Genomic DNA, 21,116 nt, shown 5'->3' with positions numbered 1-21,116 from the left:
TGGAAAGAAATGTTCTCTCTTAGCCTTTCCTTCCAAAATCGGGATGTTTCTTTGAAAAGAGTTATATAAAGAGCTACTAAAAGCACATTGGCATTATACTTTGCTTTTGAAGACAAAGTTTTCCACTGTAATACCACCGCGCTCAAAGTTCCAGTTTGTGCAGGTCGTCTGCCAGACTGACACAATTTGGTTTGGCAAAGGAAGCCCATAACCTAAACCAACAGATACCACTCAGTCTCAAATCTGTTTCCCCATGAAAGTCCCTCACCACCACTCCACATCTCTGTATAACATTTAACAACATGGGATTGTGCAAGCTTAAAAGAGCATCAAACTGACTCACAGAGTGTGGTTAAAAGTTGCCTTTATCAAAATGAATCACATCCATTTCAGCACATGCCGAGTTCCCATTTTCCCGCCCACCCAAAAAGTGTCAGTTTAAAAATAAAAATATACGAGGCATGCAGTCTTTAGATTTAATTCTACCCATTGCAAATATTTTCAAATGACAAGTTGCTTGGGGGCTCTCAATAACTACTATTACTGACAATCGTATTTAAACATGGAGAAATGTGCCTTTAGAGAGACTGGGGTTAGAAATCTCAGCTTCCACAAGATTAAGGATGGCAGTTCCTTTGTAACTCACCAGTTGTTAGGAGTTATTTAATTAAAAAGGAGTGCCTAGCGTCTTTGAGAAATCAGAACCTGTTTCTGCACTCATGATTTTTTGTCTCTTCGCAACAAACATACACACCTTTCTCCTTATTTAGACATAAGCAAGCGTTTCAGTACATCTTTAACTGTTTGGCATTTCAAGCTGATAGTAAGCTTTAAAGGAAAACAAAACAGTGGTACCTTGGTTCTTGAATGGCTTATTTGTCAATCAAATCGGCTCCCAAATGCCACAAACCCAGAAGCAGGTGTTTCAGTTTGCGAACGCTTTTCAGAAGCCAAACATCCAGCGCGGCTTCCGATTGGCTGCAGGACACTCCTACAGCCAACTGGAAGCCTTGCCTTGGTTTCTGAATGGTTTTGGGAGTCGAACGGACTCCCTAAATGGATTAAGTTCGAGAACAAAGGTACCACTGTACACTTATATATACACATACAGTGGTACCTCGGGTTAAGTACTTAATTCGTTCCGGAGGTCCGTTCTTAACCTGAAACTGTTCTTAACCTGAAGCACCACTTTAGCTAATGGGGCCTCCTGTTGCCGCTGTGGCGCCGGAGCACGATTTCTGTTCTCATCCTGAAGCAAAGTTCTTAACCCGAGGTACTATTTCTGGGTTAGCAGAGTCTGTAACCTGAAATGTCTGTAACCTGAAGTGTATGTAACCTGAGGTACCACTGTACACACAAACAGTTGGGGGAGAAGGGAAGCTGGGGGCAAAATCCCCAACCAAACAAAATGCTTTCAAAGACCATTCACATGAGGGCAACTCACTTTGCTGGTATTGACAAACCAGTAGTTGTTTAAATCCAGCTCTCATCAGACCCAGCCAACATGGTCAGGGGTGATGGATGTTGCAATCCAACATCTGGGATGGGTCCCCTACCTCGGCTATAGACAAACGCATGGCCCAATCTTATCTGAATTAAATACAGCAGAAAGTCTGTGCAGGGAAATGCACGCCCCACTATAGCAGCAAGAGCACACATGCACAAGACAAGAGCCACATGAAGGGTACATCTGGATGACAGTCCAAAAGACAAAATTATTACAGGCTATTATCCAGTTGTCTGGAGGAGCAGAGGACCAGCTGGCCACAATGTTCTGCTCAGAGTTAAACACAGACAGGAAACCGCATGTCTGATACTGTAAAAATCGTTTGTCTTCCTGCCATGGCTAACCAGGCAAGCAACCCAAAGGGGCTGTTTCCATTTAAGAGGAACACTAATCCACAACAATAAAAGCGGGATGACAAGGTGCCTGTTGTCTTATGGAGGGAGTGCAAGTGCTGCAAAAGGAAGTTTGGGATTTCATCTGAGCACGCTCTTAAGTAGCCAAGCTCTGCTCTGGAGGCACAAACACCCTGCGCTAAATCTGGAGAGGCTCTCTTGAATACTTCCTAGAGGAACGTTCCCTATAACATCCAAAACACCAGCCGTTGAAGGCAGCACCAAAGCTCAAAACGTCTCGAGGCTAGAGCTGGAGGGCAGAACAAGGTATATTAGTTTGGGGGCGATAAGAAACAGGTTTGCCTTTTTGCTGGGAGGAGAAAGAAAGGGGAGAAAGAGAACCAGAGCATGAAGAAGAAGAAGAAGAAGAAGAAGAAGAAGAAGAAGAAGAAGAAGAGGAGGAGGAGGAGGAGGAGTTTGGATTTGATATCCTGCTTTATCACTACCCGAAGGAGTCTCAAAGCGGCTAACATTCTCCTTTCCCTTCCTCCCCCACACAACAAACACTCTGTGAGGTGAGTGGGGCTGAGAGACTTCAGAGAAGTGTGACTAGCCCAAGGTCACCCAGCAGCTGCATGTGGAGGAGCGGAGACGCAAACCTGGTTCCCCAGATTACGAGACTACCGCTCTTAATCACTACACCACACTGGCTCTCATGCAGAAGTAGGTGATATGGAATATGGCTGGGTGGTATCTGGTTTTCAACAACGTGATATATCACCCAACTAAACATTGCAATATATCACGATGTCTGAAATAAGGATGGAGGCATGTAGAGGCATTGGCTGGCTTCATGGTTTTCCTCACATTGTGATTTCTGCATAGTGTGCACGCACACGCACACACACACACACACACACACACCATGATTTGTGATATATTGCCAGGTCAAAAATTATGAAACCGATATCACAATATGGACCTCAAACCAGCAATGGACAATATATCGCCCAGCCCTAGTAAGGAAGATCTCCTGGAATTGCCAGCCAAACTACAGAATACTGCTATTTCCCCCTGAACATTACATATCCAGGATGAAGACTGCCCTGGTGTTGGAAAAGCTGGTCAATTCTAATTCATCTTGGGCCATTTCTAGATGACTACCAAACCTAAGCACACTCAAACCAACCCCTCCATCCCAATTAAATGTAAAGCCACTGCTTTTCCTGCTCAGTTAACATCTGTTGAGTTAGGGACTGCACTCTAAACCAGGGGCAGGCAACCTAAGGCCCATGGGCCGGATGCGGCCCAATCGCCTTCTCAATCCAGCCCACGGACGGTCCGGGAATCAGCGTATTTTTACATGAGTAGAATGTGTCCTTTTATTTAAAATGCATCCCTGGGTTATTTGTGGGGCATAGGAATTCATTCATCCCCCCCCAAAAAAATATAGTCCGGTCCACCACATGGTCTGAGGGACAGTGGACCAGCCCACAGCTGAAAAAGGTTGCTGACCCCTGCTCTAAACACATTTGTTGGTTTTCTCCTTGTGGGTTTGTGTAGAAAAATGTTGCAGGATTGAGCGTTTGAGACACTTTCATAGAGTATCAGTCTTTTAATGGTAGAGGTGCATTAGATGATTGATTGACTAAAGTCTTTCCAGGAAGCAATGTAGGTTATCCTTTTCAGAGCAACAGGAACTACTCCAAGGGAGTTTTGCAAAACACAACAGCCTTAACTAGAAATGAGAACACAACTTTTGGCGTATTTCTGGGGCAAATTTTGCAAGCACTGAGACAGGAAATAACTCCAAACAAGCCGACTGTACCGGGTTTGTGTAGTTTAAGCAGAAAACAAGTACGATCTGACTAATCTGTAAGAAGCCAGCCAAAATCTACAAGGGTGTGTTGGTTGGCTTTGGAATGCAGATCTCATAGCACTGACATATGATTAAAATTACTATTAGTCAAGTGAAATAGAGATGACTCACAGCAATAAGCACAGCCGGACTATGTGTTTCATAATTTGTTACACATTAGAAGCTATCAGTCTCTGCTGCACATATGAAAGGGAAGTGTGAGCATCTGACATGCTCTACACACAGCATACACAATAAACAGATGTAGAGAGCGTGCCACAAATTTCAGCAACAAGCTCAACCCACGGAGAAAGCAAAAACAACAACTGAGGCTTACTGCAGGGATACATGGGTGGTACAATTCCCAATCCATCTGGGAGAAAATAGGAGTGGCACTGATCCCACCCATGCTAAAGAAGTAAGAAGAATGTACATTACATTTGGGGCACTGTTATGTACTGAAGTTCTCACCCTGGCCAGCAGGGGGATACTGCAGATAGTTCAGGTCCACATATGCAAATAAGGGATCAAAAGTGACGTTCAGTGATTGGATAGTTACAGAAAGTTGTTACAGTTACGTTGTACTGGAGCTCTATATAAGCAGGCTGGCTGAACCCTTCAGTTCAGTTCTGTTCTGGCCTGTGAATAAACAAGAGGTGTTTGAAGAATTGCTGTGTTGTCTGATATGTTCAGCCACAACTTAACAGGCACCATCAGTGAAGAGGTGCTGTTTGGCTTGTCAAAGTACTGCGTGTGTGTGTCCAGTTGAGAGCTTATTCATTTAGAATTTAATTGCTTCTCCCCCACCCCTCTCAAAATGCTTAAAGCAATGTGCAAAAATAACACAAGTTACAAATCACCACTCACTTCATTATTAAAGCCAATGGGCAGCATTCAACTCCATTTTGGGGTTATCACAAGTATTAGTGCAGGCATAGGCAAACTCAGCCCTCCAGGTGTTTTGAAACTACAATTCCTATCATCCCTGACCACTGGTCCTGTTAGATAGGGATGATGAGAGTTGTAGTCCCAAAACATCTGGAGGGCCGAGTTTGCCTATGCCTGGATTAGTGCTACCACAAAGGGTGGTGCCATCTCCAAATCCATTCTGGAGGATTGGGGGGGGACCTAGAACAGATTTAGGGAGTGCACAGGGGCAGCAGAGGGAGAGATTGCTCTGTCAGTACATAGAATTCCCCTTGCACAGCAGAACAATCTGTGTAGTGCTACATTTAATACAACCCAACATCATAAGGTAAAGCTAAAGGGACCCCTGACCATTAGGTCCAGTCAAGGCCGACTCTGGGGTTGCGGCACTCATCTTGCTTTATTGGCCGAGGGAACCGGTGTTTGTCCACAGACAGCTTCTGGGTCATGTGGCCAGCATGACTAAGCCACTTCTGGCAAACCCGGAAACGCCGTTTACCTTCCCACCAGAGTGGTACCTATTTATCTACTTGCACTGGCATGCTTTCAAACTGCTAGGTGGGCAGGAGCAGGGACCGAGCAACGGGAGCTCACCCCGTCGCGGGGATTTGAACCGACAACCTTCTGATCAGCAAGCCCTAGGCTCAGTGGTTTAGACCACAGCACCACCCGCGTCCCACAACCCAACATCATAAAAACTACTAAAAAGCACCAACATACAGCAGTGGCAACAGTTACACCTAGTTAGTTAGCTCTGAGGTTTAATACTGCATTTCAGGCTACATAGCTCAGATGGTAGAGCACAAGGCTCTTAATCTCAGGGTCATGGGTTTGAGCCCCACGGTGGGCAAAAATTCCCGAATTGTGAGGGGTTGGACTAGATGATCCTCATGGTCCCTTCCAACTCGACAATTCTATGGCTCTCATCAGAGGTCCTCTGTGTCTCACCACCACTACTGCAGTGCCACCATGAAGGCAGCCAACAAAGCCATGCAAAGGTGTTGCAAAATTCCTGTTTAATTCTCATACATTTCTATAAAGTACCTTCCAGGTGGTTTTCTTCTACAGAGATGGGGAAACAGAGATGTGAATGAAATCATTAAAGTCAGCTACTAGCACATTATCTGCCTGACTGCCCTGCCAGCACCGAGATAATGCACTTCATTAAATAAGGCAGACAAGATAAAAAAAATGCAAGTTTAAAAAATTTTTGCAGACAAGATCAAAGCCAAAGCCTCCCTCAGGTACTCTCATCAAGTGTCTTTACTGGCTGTGTAGATACGGGTTTACAAAATGTGAAGGAGTAAAGTTATAAAACACCACATAAGCCTGGCAATCGTCTGTTGTGGTTTTGTGCTGTTCAGAGGTACTGCAAGAATTTATCAGCCTACCTAATAATAAAACTGGATGACCAAAAAACTGCATTGATCTTGACTTGAAATAAGTTTTCGTTTACCTCACATTTCCTCCCTGGTCCTCCGCTTCGTACTCTCTGCTAATCCGTTTATAGCGTTACGATTCACCCTTACTGAGCAGGCAAACTGCCTTGGCTTTATTCATTTCACGAAATCTATATACCGCTGGATTGTTTAAGAAAACACACCCTCAAAGTGGTTTACAAATATAATAGAACAATAACATTATTAGCAATTTCGGCTTGGCGTTGACGTCTCTCTCCTTATATTCTGTAGGTCGGGAACCTGCAGCCTACAGGCCAAATTTGGCCCAACGGGGCTCCTAATCTGGCCTATGAGGCCGTTCTATGCAAGTCATTCCTGGTAGTCCCACACTGGAGGCGACGTCAGGGACTCACGCGGCTACAAAGCACGACTGAGGAGGCTGGCGCACGTGATGTGCTCACGTCATGTACATAAAGCCACGCGGAGTGCAACACGTCACATGGCATGTGGTGCCCACATCACACAGCATGCATGCGTGACACTAACACTGCAGACCTTAAAGTGACAAAATAGCTCCTCAATTCTGATTCCTGCTGAAACACCTCTGGCCTTTTCTACTGTGACAAAGGTTAGGATGTTTCACAACAGGAAATTCTATTATGAGAGGATATCCTAAAAAGAACACACACACCCCACAAACACCACACCCGACAGCGTAACGGGAAGGGGGTAAGGAGAGGAAAGCAAATTTAAAGAGCAATGCATATTCAAAACGAAACCTTTACACACACACATAAAGGCTTACCTGAAAAAATAAGCTCGTTGTTGCATTCTTCCTCTTTGCAGGAGCACATGAACAGCAAACCACCATCTCCCTTCATCTCTTTCATTATACACTTATCCGAATTGTAGTCACTCAAAATGTGCCCATGCAGCTTTTGTGCGGGATTATGACATATTGTTTCCAAGGTTATGTTTTCATCATTCTTCCTCCTGTAAAAGAACAGGATTTTTTAAACAGCAGCAGCAGAAATAATCAAAACAATGGCAACATGAAACTGAAGGTAGAGGGCTGGCATTCAAGGTAAAGCTAGCCAGTTGTCGAGTCTCATATAAACTTTGACAATATCGCAGCTACAACTTCTCCATAACTTATGCTGGGTTAGTTTTGGTGCCGCTGCTTGCGGGCAAATGGTTCGAAATGCATCTTTCCAGAGTGACAGTGCTATCCTTCACCAGAGTGAACTTAATTCTTTCCAAGATTTGTCAGCATGGAGTTTTGTGCCTGTAAGTCATCTTGGGAACCAATTTGGATGAAAGGTGAGACACAAGGAAGAACAAAAACAACAAAAACAAAAATGCCCTGCATTCCGCCTGTTCATCGCATAATTCAAACTTGTACAACATGTGTCCCACTAAGATAAATGCCATGTACTGAGGTCTACGTGATGTTTGCCCTCTCTCTTTCTCTTGCAATCTCAGACAGGTGTTCTAGGGAGCCTTTTGCAAGCACATGTCTAGTGGTTTTGTCCAACACGATGGATCATGGCTGATATAACCCAGAGATGCAAAAATCCCTAGGGTGTACATCTCAGATGTGCCCAACATCAGCCTGACATATGAAGCTGGCCAACTAGCAACAGGACCACAGTTCAAGGTAACTTTCAGCTGATTTTTAAGTCAGTGAAAGCCAACTGCCCGATAGGAATACAGAAATTTCAGAGGTGGCAGTCCCTGGGTCTGCACAAATGGTTGCAAAGTTGCTCCAGACACAGGGGGCAACATTTTATGACCTATGAAACCAACCACTAGTACAACGGATTTTGTGATATCGTAGGATTCATGCAGGGATGTAAGAGGACATCCCTGTTTCCGTTCTGCTGCAGTTCAGCTTCCAGCAAATCCAGTATTCTCCCCCATCTTGCTGTCCACTGTGGTGGAATTCAGGTCCTTAATTATCAGTATGTTATTCTACACCAGTCATACCGATGCAAAGGAAACACAACACAAACTGGAGTGTGTGTCTTTGTGTGTTGTCAATTATGTATTTTTTGCAGACAGAAAACGGCATTAGTAAATACCGAACATATTCATTTAACTGATTTCTCTTGCAGAGATGGGACCATTGAGCGAGCATTGGCAATTTCCTCTCCCATTTCCGTTGGAATTCTCTGACATCCCCAGATATAGGTGTTTGCAAGATATAGATGATCATTGTTTCATCCTTCTCCTATTCTTCAGGAAGAATAAACTAACCTAGTTTATTTATAGCATGTGATGTCTCTGCCTCTTCTTCTGTGTGTTTGAACTTTCAGTAGGAGGAAGTCTGGCACTCCTCCAACAGTGCCATACCCTAGGACCAAACGTTTCTTCCGAATAGGATAAACAGGCTCTGGAAGAACTAATACCATTTCCAAAGCCTCACCACTTCCTCCCTACTTCCTATGCAGTGCTGGATTTACGTACAAGCTAAACAAGCTACAGCTTAGGGCCCCACTCTCTTGGGGGGCCCCCAAAAAATTAAAGGAGGAAAAAAACTGGACGTACATTTCCAAAATATAAGGTAAAACACAAATAAAATAAAACCTACATACAGCAACAGTGTTTTGTGTTGTGTAGGCTCCTATGATGTAACTAATGGGCCCCGCCTGCTCCCTAAAACATCATTGGTTTGCTCATTTCAATATATAGGGTGCCTACATTCTGCATGGACTGACTGCATGGCAACATGTGCAAATGGCTTTAGATACCTATGAGGTCCATAAATGACCATATAGCATATATTCAACACAAAAAACAGCAAAAATTTGTTGTTGACAAAGGACAGCTGGACATATAAAGGTAAAGGGTAAAGGGTAAAGGGACCCCTGACCATTAGGTCCAGTCGTGGCCGACTCTGGGGTTGCGGCGCTCATCTGGCTTTACTGGCCAAGGGAGCCAGCGTACAGCTTTCCGGGTCATGTGGCCAGCATGACTAAGCCGCTTCTGCGAACCAGAGCAGCCCCCGGAAATGCCGTTTACCTTCCTGCTGGAGTGGTACCTATTTATCTACTTGCACTTTGACGTGCTTTCGAACTGCTAGGTTGGCAGGAGCAGGGACCAAGCAACGTGAGCTCACCCCGTCACGGGGATTTGAACTGCCGACCTTCTGATCAGCAAGTCCTAGGCTCAGTGGTTTAACCCACAGTGCCACCCACGTCCCATAGCTGGACATATAAAGGGCCCCATTACCTTCAGGAGCTTAGGGCCTCACCAAACCTAAATCCGGCCCTGGCTAGAATCCAGAATGGTTGGGTGCTGTAACGCTGTGATGGGTCTCTTGTTGCAAGTCACAGCATTGATAGGTAACACTTCTCCAAGCCCCTCTTTTTGTGTACCAGCAGCCATGCACTGGAACTGTCCATTCTCCTTACAAGTTGTAAGGCAGGGTAAAAATTAAGTACTTAACCCAAGGTACCACGGTATTAGGGAACATCTTGTGATATGATTCCATGACCTATCCAGGTAAGAAACATCAGGTTGCAGTTTTGACAGATTTCACAACTCCATTGAGGTGTGTGCCAGAAATCAAGAGTCACCACTACATTCCTGGGAATTCTGATACTCTCAAAGCAAGAATAATTCATAAGACTATAAGAAGAGCCTGCTGGATGAGAACAAGGTCCCATCTAACCCAGAATCCTGTTTTCACAGTGGCCAACAAGATACCCCAATCTCTTTTGAGACAAGGAAAATCAAAAACTTGGCAAGCGTGGCATTTTCGTTAGTACAGTGGTACTTCGGGTTAAGTACTTAATTCATTCCGGAGGTCCGTTCTTAACCTGAAACTGTTCTTAACCTGAAGCACCACTTTAGCTAATGGGGCCTCCTGCTGCTGCCGCCGCGCCGCCGGAGCACGATTTCTGTTCTCATCATGAAGCAAAGTTCTTAACCTGAAGCACTATTTCTGGGTTAGCGGAGTCTGTAACCTGAAGCGGATGTAACCTGAAGCCTATGTAACCTGAAACGTATGTAACCCGAGGTACCACTGTACTAGAATGCAAGTATATCACTACTAATCTTGCACATTCTTATTTTGGAATGAAGAATCACGGGTTAAGGCTATATGCATCTAATGCTTTACTGAGAACTGAAATAATTATTAGTTGCCATCAGTCTCTAGACCTTTTGACCAAGTATCAAATTACAAACACATATATTACAGAGCCAACCCTATCTGAATGGTGGAAACATGGAATTGAAGAAAGCCCTGACTTCGCAAGTTCTGAACAACATTTAATTTATACTTTTGCAGGTTAAGAAAACTATAGACCAAATGCACATGCTTGTAGGTAGCCAGAGTGAACTTACCAGACAGCAGCACAAACTTCATTCTTATCCGCACATATAGAAGTGATGTTACAGCCACTCATGCAATGGCCTTCATTCCCGCAGCTGGTTGGTATCACGTCACAAAACTTGCAAAGTGCTGCCATTTTGAATTTGCCATCAAGCATTTTGGATAAATGATCATCAGCTGCGGACAAAAAAAGAATGCTTTATTTAACGTGACAAATTTACATTTGTTCCAAACATTTACTTTGTTCCTACATACAAACCAGGTACGGAAGCAAAGCTTTCCTGAAGTAAATTGGGGTTGCTTTTTCAAGATAAACGGTGATAACTGAGCAAACTATTCATTTTCATTCATTTATTGACTTTATATACCGCCCTATACCCAGAACGTGGGTGGCGCTATGGGTTAAACAACAGAGCCTATGACTTGCTGATCAGAAGGTCGGCAGTTCAAATCCCCGCGACGGGGTGAGCTCCCGTTGCTTGGTCCCTGCTCCTGCCAACCTAGCGGTTCGAAAGCACGTCAAAGTGCAAGTAGATAAATAGATACCGCTCCGGCGGGAAGGTAAACGGCGTTTCTGTGTGCTGCTCTGGTTCGCCAGATGCGGCTTAGTCATGCTGGCCACGTGACCCGGAAGCTGTACGCCGGCTCCCTCAGCCAATAAAGCGAGATGAGCGCCGCAACCCCATCATGACTGGACCTAATGGTCAGGGGTCCCTTTACCTATACCCGGAGGTCTCAGGGCAGTTCACAAAAAAAATCACAAGATATAAAATAAAAATAAAAACAATAATAACACCCCCCAAAAAGAGACACATTTTAAAGGGCATAGGATGTTGATTAGGTCCACTTGGCCTGGTTAAAAAGGAAAGTTTTTGCCTGGCGTCTAAAGGTATCTAATGAAGGCGTCAGGCGAACCTCCCTGGGGAGAGCATTCCACAGACGGGGAGCCACTGCAGAGAAGGCCCGTTCTCATGTTGCCACCCTCCGGACCTCTCAAGGGGGAGGCACATGAAGGAGGGCTTCAAAAGATGATTTCAGGGTCCGCATAGGTTCATATGGAAAGAGGCGGTCCTTGAGGTTTGCGGTCCTGAGCCGTTTAGTTGTGCTTGATAACACAACTAATGCCACCCAGAGATCTGCAAGCATTGGGTCAGACTTTTAGGGCAATATCCAACATTAATCATACACAGAGCAGATCCACTGACGTTTAGGTCCATTAATTTCAATGGGTCTTTTGAGTATAATACATTTGAATACAATCCTTAGAAATGAAATAACTCTTCACAATATCCATCTTAAGTCACCGGGAGTAAATCACCCTTCTGAAAGTCAAAATCACATACTGTCTTGTGGCACCTAGAAGGCTAACCATTTTATTATGGCATAACCTTTAATCAACATACCTCAGGCAAAACTTTTTTAAAAAATAAAATAAAATTCTAAACAAAAACTAAACTAAGTTGCAGAGATTTCTCTGGCAAGGCGGTGGCCTTGGAACATATATCTAAAAAATAATCTATAACCTTTAGTGGACAAAAGTCAATTTTATCAGATTCGTGAAATGTAATCCTTCATTGCAGGTATAAAGGGAGGGAGGGAGAAGCCGTTCCAAATTTGATCAGCAGAGAAACAAGCAATTTAACACTGTTTTCGGAGCAAAGGGATACATCAAGAAACTGATCTTCATCACAAGCAATTCCTTAAAGTATTGCAAGCGGGAAGTAGAAGCAAGCATTGATCATCTTAGGCCTGCTTGCTTACCAACTCTACCCATTTGGAAGGCAGGTTACAATCATTAGCACTTATCTAACCCACCTCCACCTCTCCAAACACACTTTTGAATGTTATTGGTCACTTATTAGAGTGGCTGGAGAAACCCAGCCAGATGAGCGGGGTATAAATAATAAATTATTATTATTATTTCTTCTCAGAAGGTTATCAAAGGCTAACACCCATATACAACTGAGGCTTCCTGAACAATATGATTGGCTGAGAACATGGCACTTGAGGACCTTCTGCAATCTTCTATTGCCCAGGCTCTTTTGTTTTGGTTTATCCAGACAAAAACAATTGCATGAGCCTTAGGTTGCCTACCCCTGCCCTAGGATTTGGCTTCTATGGTGGGGAAGCTGGCAGTGAAGGACAGGTCAAATGTCAGTCCTACAGAGGTTAGGTCATTTCCATCCTTGCACAGTCAGCCTTCCTAGGGCAACAGTTTCTTAACCCTGCCACTCCTGTGTGTGTGTGTGTGTGTGTGTGTGTGTGTGTGTGTGTAATTAATCCACAAAGCTTCTCAGTAAGATGGTTGTCCAACAGTGTTTCCACATGCCCATCGACTTCACGTGGATGGGAAGAAGATGGAAGACAGACCAGCCTTCCAAAATGTGGTAGAACAATGGCTGCATTCTGAAGGATTTGTTTTGAGGACAGTGAGTGCGAGTATAAACCACTTCCGGGTTTATACAGAAGCCGGGTCTGCGTTCACACCATGCCGTAGGAGTTCAAAAAATTCCAAGCACTGCTGTAGTGATTAAACAGCCATCATGCAAGTGCATAGATTTGATGGAGACTCATAGAGCAAATCAGACCCTCCAATTGTCCTATTTTCCAGGGACAGTCCCAGATTTACAGAAGCTGTCCCTAGTTTCTGATCTGATCCCAAAATGTCCCACTTTTCCTTAGGATGTCCCTATTTTTACTGGAGAAATGTTAGGGGGCATGGAGCTATCTGACCCCAGAGCCAAGGAGATAAGTAACTATACAACCTAGACGATATCTGAAGGCAGCCATGCTTAGGGAAGTTTCTTAATGTTTAATGTTTTATTATGTTTTATGTATGTTGTAAGCTGCTGAGAGGGGCTGGGGCAACCCAGTCAGAAGGGCGGGGTATAAATATTGTTGTTGTTCTTGCTGTTGAATAGGATGTTCCTATTTTAATCAGCGAAATGTTGGAGGGTATGAGATGTGGCAGGTTTTCCATTATGGTGCAATATTAAAAATTCACAGCCCTTTCCAGCAAAATGATTGCATAATGAAGGAGTATTTTTTTAAAAAAATAAATAAATCACTAACTACTGGGGGAAAATGTTTTTCTCTTATGCTTAAGTCGTTATGACCTCATATACTTCAGCATGAATAAATTCTTCAGAATGACCAAGTACAAAAAGGTCACCTGGAGGTTAAAGCCACAGATCATGAGGCAATTTGAGGATTACCAAGTCTGTTTTTATCTGGTAATGTTAATGCAGAGGATTTGTGAATGGGAGGGAGGTAATCGACCCTTCCCTCTCCCCAAAGATTCTTTCCTGACAACACCTTTCTCCATTTCTCCCCATCCAGGATCCAAAACAGTGTTATAAGAATTTTGAGGTCATATATATATATATTCATAAATATACCAAGCAAACACATACAAATATGTAAACCACATGTCTGAAACCCACAGAAAAGTCCTAAAACAATTTTCTCTCTCCCAAAATGACCACAAATATTTCTCTGCAAGGTCGAAGGAAACGGGAAATCTCCCCATTGTCTCTGTGCTCACAAATCCTGCCTTAAGGGCACATTTAAGGTGTGAATGGGACGCGGGTGGCGCAGTGGGTTAAACCACAGAGCCTAGGGCATGCCGATCAGAAGGTCGGCAGTTCGAATCCCCGCGACGGTTGCTCGGTCCCTGCTCCTGCCAACCTAGCAGTTCGAAAGCACACCAGTGCAAGTAGATTAATAGGTACCGCTCTGGCAGGAAGGTAAATGGTGTTTCCGTGCGCTGCTCTGGTTCGCCAGAAGTGGCTTAGTCATGCTGGCCACATGACCCGGAAACTATACGCCAGCTCCCTCAGCCAATAAAGCGAGATGAGCGCTGCAACCCGAGAGTCGTCCGTGACTGGACCTAATGGTCAGGGGTCCCTTTACCTTAACTAAGGTGTGAATAGGGTGAGCCTGTGACCTGGATTCAGGAATTAAGTAGTTATAACAACAACAGAGTGGCCAAAACCCAGATAATTCAATCAGGTAAATGGCAGACAGGAGATAAACAACACACTCAGGATTCTGTTTGAGACTGCCCACTGTGATGTATGTATGATGTACTGGGGGAGGTGGTCCTGGGCTACACCCGTTCTGTGATGTACAGATGATGTTTCTGGGGGGTGGTCTGGAGTCTGAGGGTGGGCAATTTCAAAGTCTATATAAGGGCGGGCACACCTTTGTTCTGGGTCCCTCGCCCCCTCCTCTGGGGGGGGGAGCACCCTGTTGCAACAGCTTTAATAAAGATCAGGCTTACTGGCTGCTTTGCTTCTCAATATTCTCTGGCTAGTCTCTGTTATTTTCTCTTACCAATAGAGAACCTACAAAAGGACTCTATATGGGCTCTTGGGGACCCCATAAGGGAAAAGGAGCAGCTTTTTCTCATAACAACAGGATTCAAGGCCTTTGGCAGGCGAACTGGCCTCACAGTGGGCACCCCCTTCACCTTAGAAACATTGCAAATGCCTCCTCTGCAAACGTATTATTACCCCAACAAACACAGGTTTGGAAGCAAAAGCATCTGCCAAGGTAATGTCTAGTTCTTGCTTTGAAATCTTGAATGCAGGGCAGAATTCTTGGAATTATTTCAGCGGGAGTATGAAATTATTTCAGCAAAAATGTTTTCCCAGAAACTCCATAATCAAGATTCTAGAGTCACGCCAGAACTTGCTTACTGTTCCTTTTCCTGGATAATTCATGTGGATTTTCAATTCTGATGCAAAGGTTTTGCATGTGTCCTTAAATCACTGCAATGACAACCCCATGGAGGAAAATAGGATTGTCAGAAAAGCCTTTCGATTTGCAATTTCGGTTTGTCACTTGTATCAGAAGTTGTCACACTTTTACAGATTCAACAACAACTTCTAGTGGCGGGACTGCTATCTGGGTTCAGCAGAAAATGGGCACACGTAATTAGGATGTACTATGAAGTAGCAATTAGCTAAAAATAGTACAAATTGACAGTTAGCATTCTTTGAGAATTTGAGGACAAGCTAAGAGGGCAAGAATTTTGTCTGTTTTTACTGGAGAGGGTGCATAGTCTTTTGCAGAAGTGGGGGGGGGGGGGAGAGACACTCTTCAAGCAACCACAGAAAGAGTCATCCATTTTATGACAATTCCCAGAGGGAAAGTGAATCATCTCTTTGGAAACCCGCCATCAGCCTCCTTTGTCTGTGAACTTCTGAACACAAACAAGCAACACAGATGAGTTCCTTGGATACTGCATGCATATTCTGAATGTTTACATTGCTCTCTTTTGCAATGGGATGTTTGCAAGCACACATTTCTCATCCTAAATTCCATTAAGAGGAAACGTTAACTGAATCTATATGCTGATATTATTATTATTATTATTATTATTATTATTATTATTATTTACTATTCTAATGATTGTTGAATGTTATTTTTTTGATGTAGGTTGCTTATTTTAAAGTTATGTTTTATTATCACATTTTTGTATTGCATTACATTGTTATAAGATGTACATTTTTTTGTTTCTTCAACCTGTAAACCGCCTTGAGTATTGTAAGATAGAAAGCTGGTATACAAATTAAAAATGATGATGAATGAAGAATCTGTCCAATATTCGTTAGGTAATCTCAGCTCTATATTCAAGCACAAGCCTGGTAGCCACAGGTGACAAGGATTTACGTGCAGGTGAGTGAGGAGGCTGGCCAAGGAGAGACAAGTGCTCCGTCCCTCTTTACGAACCAAACGGATTGCAGAGATAAAGGTAAAAGTAAAGGACCCCTGGACGGTTAAGTCCAGTCAAAGGTGACTATGGGGTTGCAGCACTCATCTCACTTTCAGGCTGACGGAGCCGGCGTTTGTCCACAGACAGCTTTCCGGGCCATGTGGCCAGCATGACTAAACCGCTTCTGGCGCAATGGAACACCATGAAAGAAGCCATAGCGCATGGAAACTCCATTTATCTTCCCGCCACAGTGGTACCTATTTATCCACTTGCACTGGCATGCTTTCGAACCACTAGGTTGGCAGGAGCTGGGTCCAAGCAGCTGGAGCTCACCCTGTCACAGGGATTCGAACCGCCGACCTTCTGATCGGCAAACCCAAAAGGCTCGGATTGCAGAGGAGGGAAACTGCAGCACTAAAATTCAGTAGGTCGACGCAAGAGGGATGGAGCGCTTATCTCTCCTCTTGCAGTCCCAAGGACTATCTGTTTTTAAAGACTCATCACTTTTATGAATTTATTGACAAGGTTGATTTATCTGAGATATCAGCAGCATACTAAAACTGCCCCCCATCCAACGAGATCAACTGGAGAAGTCCTGCTAAGAGTTGTAAATGAAAATGAGAGGCAGTGTAAGTTTTCCCCAGTGGTGGTGGGAAGGGGGATCTTATCTGTGATTATTCCTTTATTGTTGAAGGCATTGCCTGGCAAACCTAACTGCTTCAGAGTCTTCAGATCCTTGGTACACAATGTTATGGATTCCTTTTTGGATTGGCATCTTATAGTGGGCATGAGCAGAGATATAATGGAGCAGATTTTGACTGTGGGAGGTGGCAATTATTTTTATCACCACACATAGGAAGGCTCATCATATCTATAGCGGTGAGTTCATTTATTGATTTGACGGATTTCTTCTTGCAAGTTTAGAAAAGGTGGAATGGAAACATGTAAGTAAAACAAGCAGGGAAAACTGCCTTTGCTCCAAAGATGTGTTGTGGTAAGATTAAAGAGCCAGAAGCATCTTCCATTGATGATTGGGTATCTTTTATTTAAGGAAAGACAAAGGTAAAAGCCCTGCTGTAGCAATGAGGCTTACTGAATATGACTATTGTACTGTTGTTGTTTTTTATATATATAAAAAAAGGTTTAATTGTAAACACTTTGAAATCAGACTTATGTTGATTTGATATTTGAGAGAGTAACCGTGAAAATAAAGAAAACCAGAAGAGCACTTCATACACTAAAAGTCTCTAGAGCTGTAAGACTTTCATTTTAAAATCAGTAACATACCGTAACATAAAAGATTTGGCTCTCACTATAACATCCCAAAGAGCCAAATATGTTACAACAATGCATGTGCCAAAGGTGATGCAATCAGAGGTCTGGCCAAAATGTATAAATAATGAACACCGCACCGTTTTTAAAGGAACCAGGCTGGTGCCAGGCACATTGCCAGTTACAATACAAAACACAGTGAGGACCCCTATGCAAAACGCACAAGGAACAACAAGACCCACATATGTAGAAATGTACCTGCAAAACACTTCATGTGTGTATTTCGCTCAAATACACACAGAGATTAGCCTTAAGTAACACTTAACACAAAACTAAATGGAAAAGAAAACTGAAAAAAAATGTTTCACTCACACCAACCCAACCCTGCTGAAGGTGGGATGTCAGCCTTAACGCTGAATTTCCTTCCTTTTGTTGCAAACATCATGTCAACTATATGGGTTTAAGCCTCATTTCCTGTTAGGGTGTTTTTCTTTCTAAAAACATTCATGCAAGTTCATAGCACATGTGATTTACAGTTCTGAGCAACAAAAAAGGAAAGAAAGTGGTTGGACTTTTTTCTCCCTGCAGTCTCATGAGAAATTTGTGTTGTATGTATAAAAACAGCTACTGCAACTATTTGTGTAAAAAAAATCAGGCAAATTACTTAACCCTGTTAAATCAGTTAAGGAGTATATTTGTCACTCCAGATCTTGCTGGACTACAGCTGCCATCCTTCCTGACTACTGCATATGTTGGCTAGTGGAATGATGGGAGCTGGGAAGGAGGGAGGGAGGGAAAGGCCCATTGTGCAGGTGGGAGACCTTGCAAATAAACGGCTCAGGACCGCAAACCTCAAGGACCGCCTCTTTACATATGAACCTATCCAGACCCTGAGATCATCTTGTGAGGCCCTTCTTTGTGTGTATCCTCCTTGAGAGGTCCGGAGGGTGGCAACACAAGAACGGGGCCTTCTCTGTAGTGGCTCCCCGTCTGTGGAATGCTCTTCCCAGGAAGTTTGCCTGATGCCTTCATTATATACTTTTAGGCACCAGGCAAAAACGTTCCTTTTAAACCAGGCTTTTGGTTGACCTGATGGACATCCTATTAAAATGCGGCTCTTTTGGGGGGGGGGTGTTACTTGGTTATTGTTCTTATTTTGATTTTATATATTGTGATCTTTTCTGTGAACCACCCTGAGACCTCCAGGTATAGGGCAGTATACAAATTCAATAAATAAATAAAATAAATAAATGTTGTTCTATTGCACTGAAATGGCAACCTGTAAGCTACTGGGCCCAAGGTGTTGGTAACAGTTTATAGAGCCCTAAGTGGCACAGGGGATGTGGGTGGCGCTGTGGGTTAAACCACAGAGCCTAGGACTTGCCGATCAGAAGGTCGGCGGTTTGAATCCCCGTGACGGGGTGAGCTCCCTGCTCCTGCCAATCTAGCAGTTCGAAAGCATGTCAAAGTGCAAGTAGATAAATAGGTACCGCTCCGGCGGGAAGGTAAACAGCGTTTCCGTGCACTGCTCTGGTTTGCCGCTAGCGGCTTAGTCATGCTGGCCACATGACCCGGAAGCTGTACGCCGGCTCCCTCAGCCAATAAAGTCGGCCATGACTGGACCTAATGGTCAGGGGTCCCTTTACCTTTACCTAGGTAGCACAGGACACAAGTATCTGCCTCCTCCAATACCAAATGGCTCAATCCTGCTTGGTGGAATAACCTTCCCATTTGTGCTTGCTCCCTTCATTGTTGGGATTTAAACCTCAGCTAAAGACACTTGCTTAACCACACCTTTTCAGTCCGATATGTTTCCCCCGAAAAGCAATGGGTGGATAGTTTTTTTCCCATTAGTGTGACTTAATGAATATTTTAGTTTTATTCATTGGTGTAATTTTATTGTTTATCCTTTGACATACATCTCTCTGGGCTCTGTTCAACAAAGGGTGATTCATAAACACCATAAATAAAGCCACTCTGAAGTCAGCACATTTTAATGTTCTTCTGTATAGGTCTGCTAGTTAAATATGCCTCCTCATCCCACTTAAGAGAATTGTTTCCGAGTGTTAAAAAATAATATTTGGAGCTAAGACTTTAATTAGTTTAAGTTGGTTTACAGGGAGGGAAAAATATGTGCCGTTATCTTATTATTAAAAATCACAACTCAATATTTTGGGACAAGAATGGATCGGAATATTTTGGGGGTTTCAAAAGCCACAAATGCGATATTTGTCATACATTTCCTGATGTGAGGCAAAAATGAACAGATTTTTAAAGCCCTTGGGTAATAGATGTTGCCATCTGAAATAAATGAAAGTCTATATAGGCAAAAACAGAAGAGCAGAACCTATATAAACTAACTTTTTAAATGACTTAAATTACTCTTAGCAGAATGTTGCACAAAAATACTTATTTTGAAGCTTTTAGTGTCCCTGAGAGACTTCTAAATATGATGATACAGTATGCCCAATATCGGGGGGGGGGGGCAGTGAAAGCAGCATTTTATCTACCATATGTTTGGTTACCAGCAAACCTATTTTATGCCTCATTGGTCCCATCAGAAATTTCCTTTTCCTGTTGTTTAAAAGCCAGAGCAACTCTGAGCAATGTGCCAGAACTTGAATCAACACCAATGCAATACCTCGTTGTCAAACAGACGGAAAGCACAGAGAGCAAGCCTCAACTTCATCCGTAATAATGGGCACCTGTCAATCAACTACATATATACAGGGAAATATAGATGAGCATTATTCCCGGGTGGAAACCATTATTCCCTGGTGGAAACCAATTCATTGCACTGTGGTTCAACTGCGCTGTAGTAAAGAGAAAATTCAGGCAATCAATGGGTATGTGGGGATGATCATCTCAAATCCCATTCTACATGTCAGCTCCTCGCCTAGAGCTATCCAATCCCGGCCAGCTAGCACCGTGCACAGAATCAGCTTTTTGATACCTTCTGACAAACGTTCAAAAACTCCTACTCTGGAGACAAGCACAAAGCTTAACTCTACATGTGATGATAGCTGGCTGACAAACAGCAGGGCGTCAGCATATGTATACATTTGAAGCGGCTCACTGTGTACAGTGGCTATGTGGATTATTAGCACAGCAGCTTCTTTTTCTAAGGCAAAAAAACCCCCACAGATTTAGTATTTAAAGCAATCCGGAGACAGGAGATCGACAGTAGCCCAGACTCACTTCACAGAAGATAAATCCCATGTTTCGTATTAATGGCTTGTTTCTACAAGGAGGAAACAGCAAATGCCTTGACATCTGGACAGTGTTTGAAATTAGCCAGGAGCCAGGCGCATTTCGCACCGGACTGGTGGCCACTTGCGACCAAGCGAGCATGCCTGACATCTCTGCCATCTGGAGGTGCATGCCCAATGCTGTCAACATTTCCCTTTTTTTAAGGGAAATTCCCTGTGTGTGTGTGTGTATATATATATATATACATACACACACACAGTGGTACCTTGCAAGACGAATGCCTCGCAAGACGAAAAACTCGCGAGACGAAAGTGTTTTTCGTTTTTTGAGTTGCTTCGCAAGACGAATTTCCCTATGGGCTTGTTTCGCAAGACGAAAACGTCTTGCAAGTTTGTTTCCTTTTTCTTAAAACCGTTAATACCGTTAAAACCGTGCTTTGCAAGACGAAAAATTCGCAAGACGAAAAACTCGCAGAACGAATTAATTTCGTCTTGCGAGGCACCACTGTATATATATATATATATATATATATATATATATATATATCTCAGT

At 43.5% G+C, this 21,116-nt stretch overlaps 1 protein-coding gene across 1 annotated transcript in view; it reads right to left on the bottom strand.

Annotated features, from left to right (window-relative positions):
* TGFBR2 (transforming growth factor beta receptor 2) overlaps positions 1 to 21,116 on the bottom strand; it is a 69,137-nt gene that overhangs the window by 31,633 nt on the left and 16,388 nt on the right. The window contains exons 2-3 of the mRNA XM_080974960.1: positions 10,375 to 10,540; positions 6,830 to 7,017 (exon numbers count right to left, since the gene is read on the bottom strand). Of these exons, the coding sequence (XP_080831086.1) occupies positions 6,830 to 7,017; positions 10,375 to 10,540 (354 nt within the window). The remainder of the gene's footprint in view (positions 1 to 6,829; positions 7,018 to 10,374; positions 10,541 to 21,116) is intronic.

Source organism: Podarcis pityusensis (genome assembly GCF_964106645.2).
Source record: "Podarcis pityusensis genome assembly, chromosome: 12".
Lineage (NCBI taxonomy): Eukaryota > Metazoa > Chordata > Lepidosauria > Squamata > Lacertidae > Podarcis > Podarcis pityusensis.
This window is presented reverse-complemented; position numbering and strand designations above follow the sequence as displayed.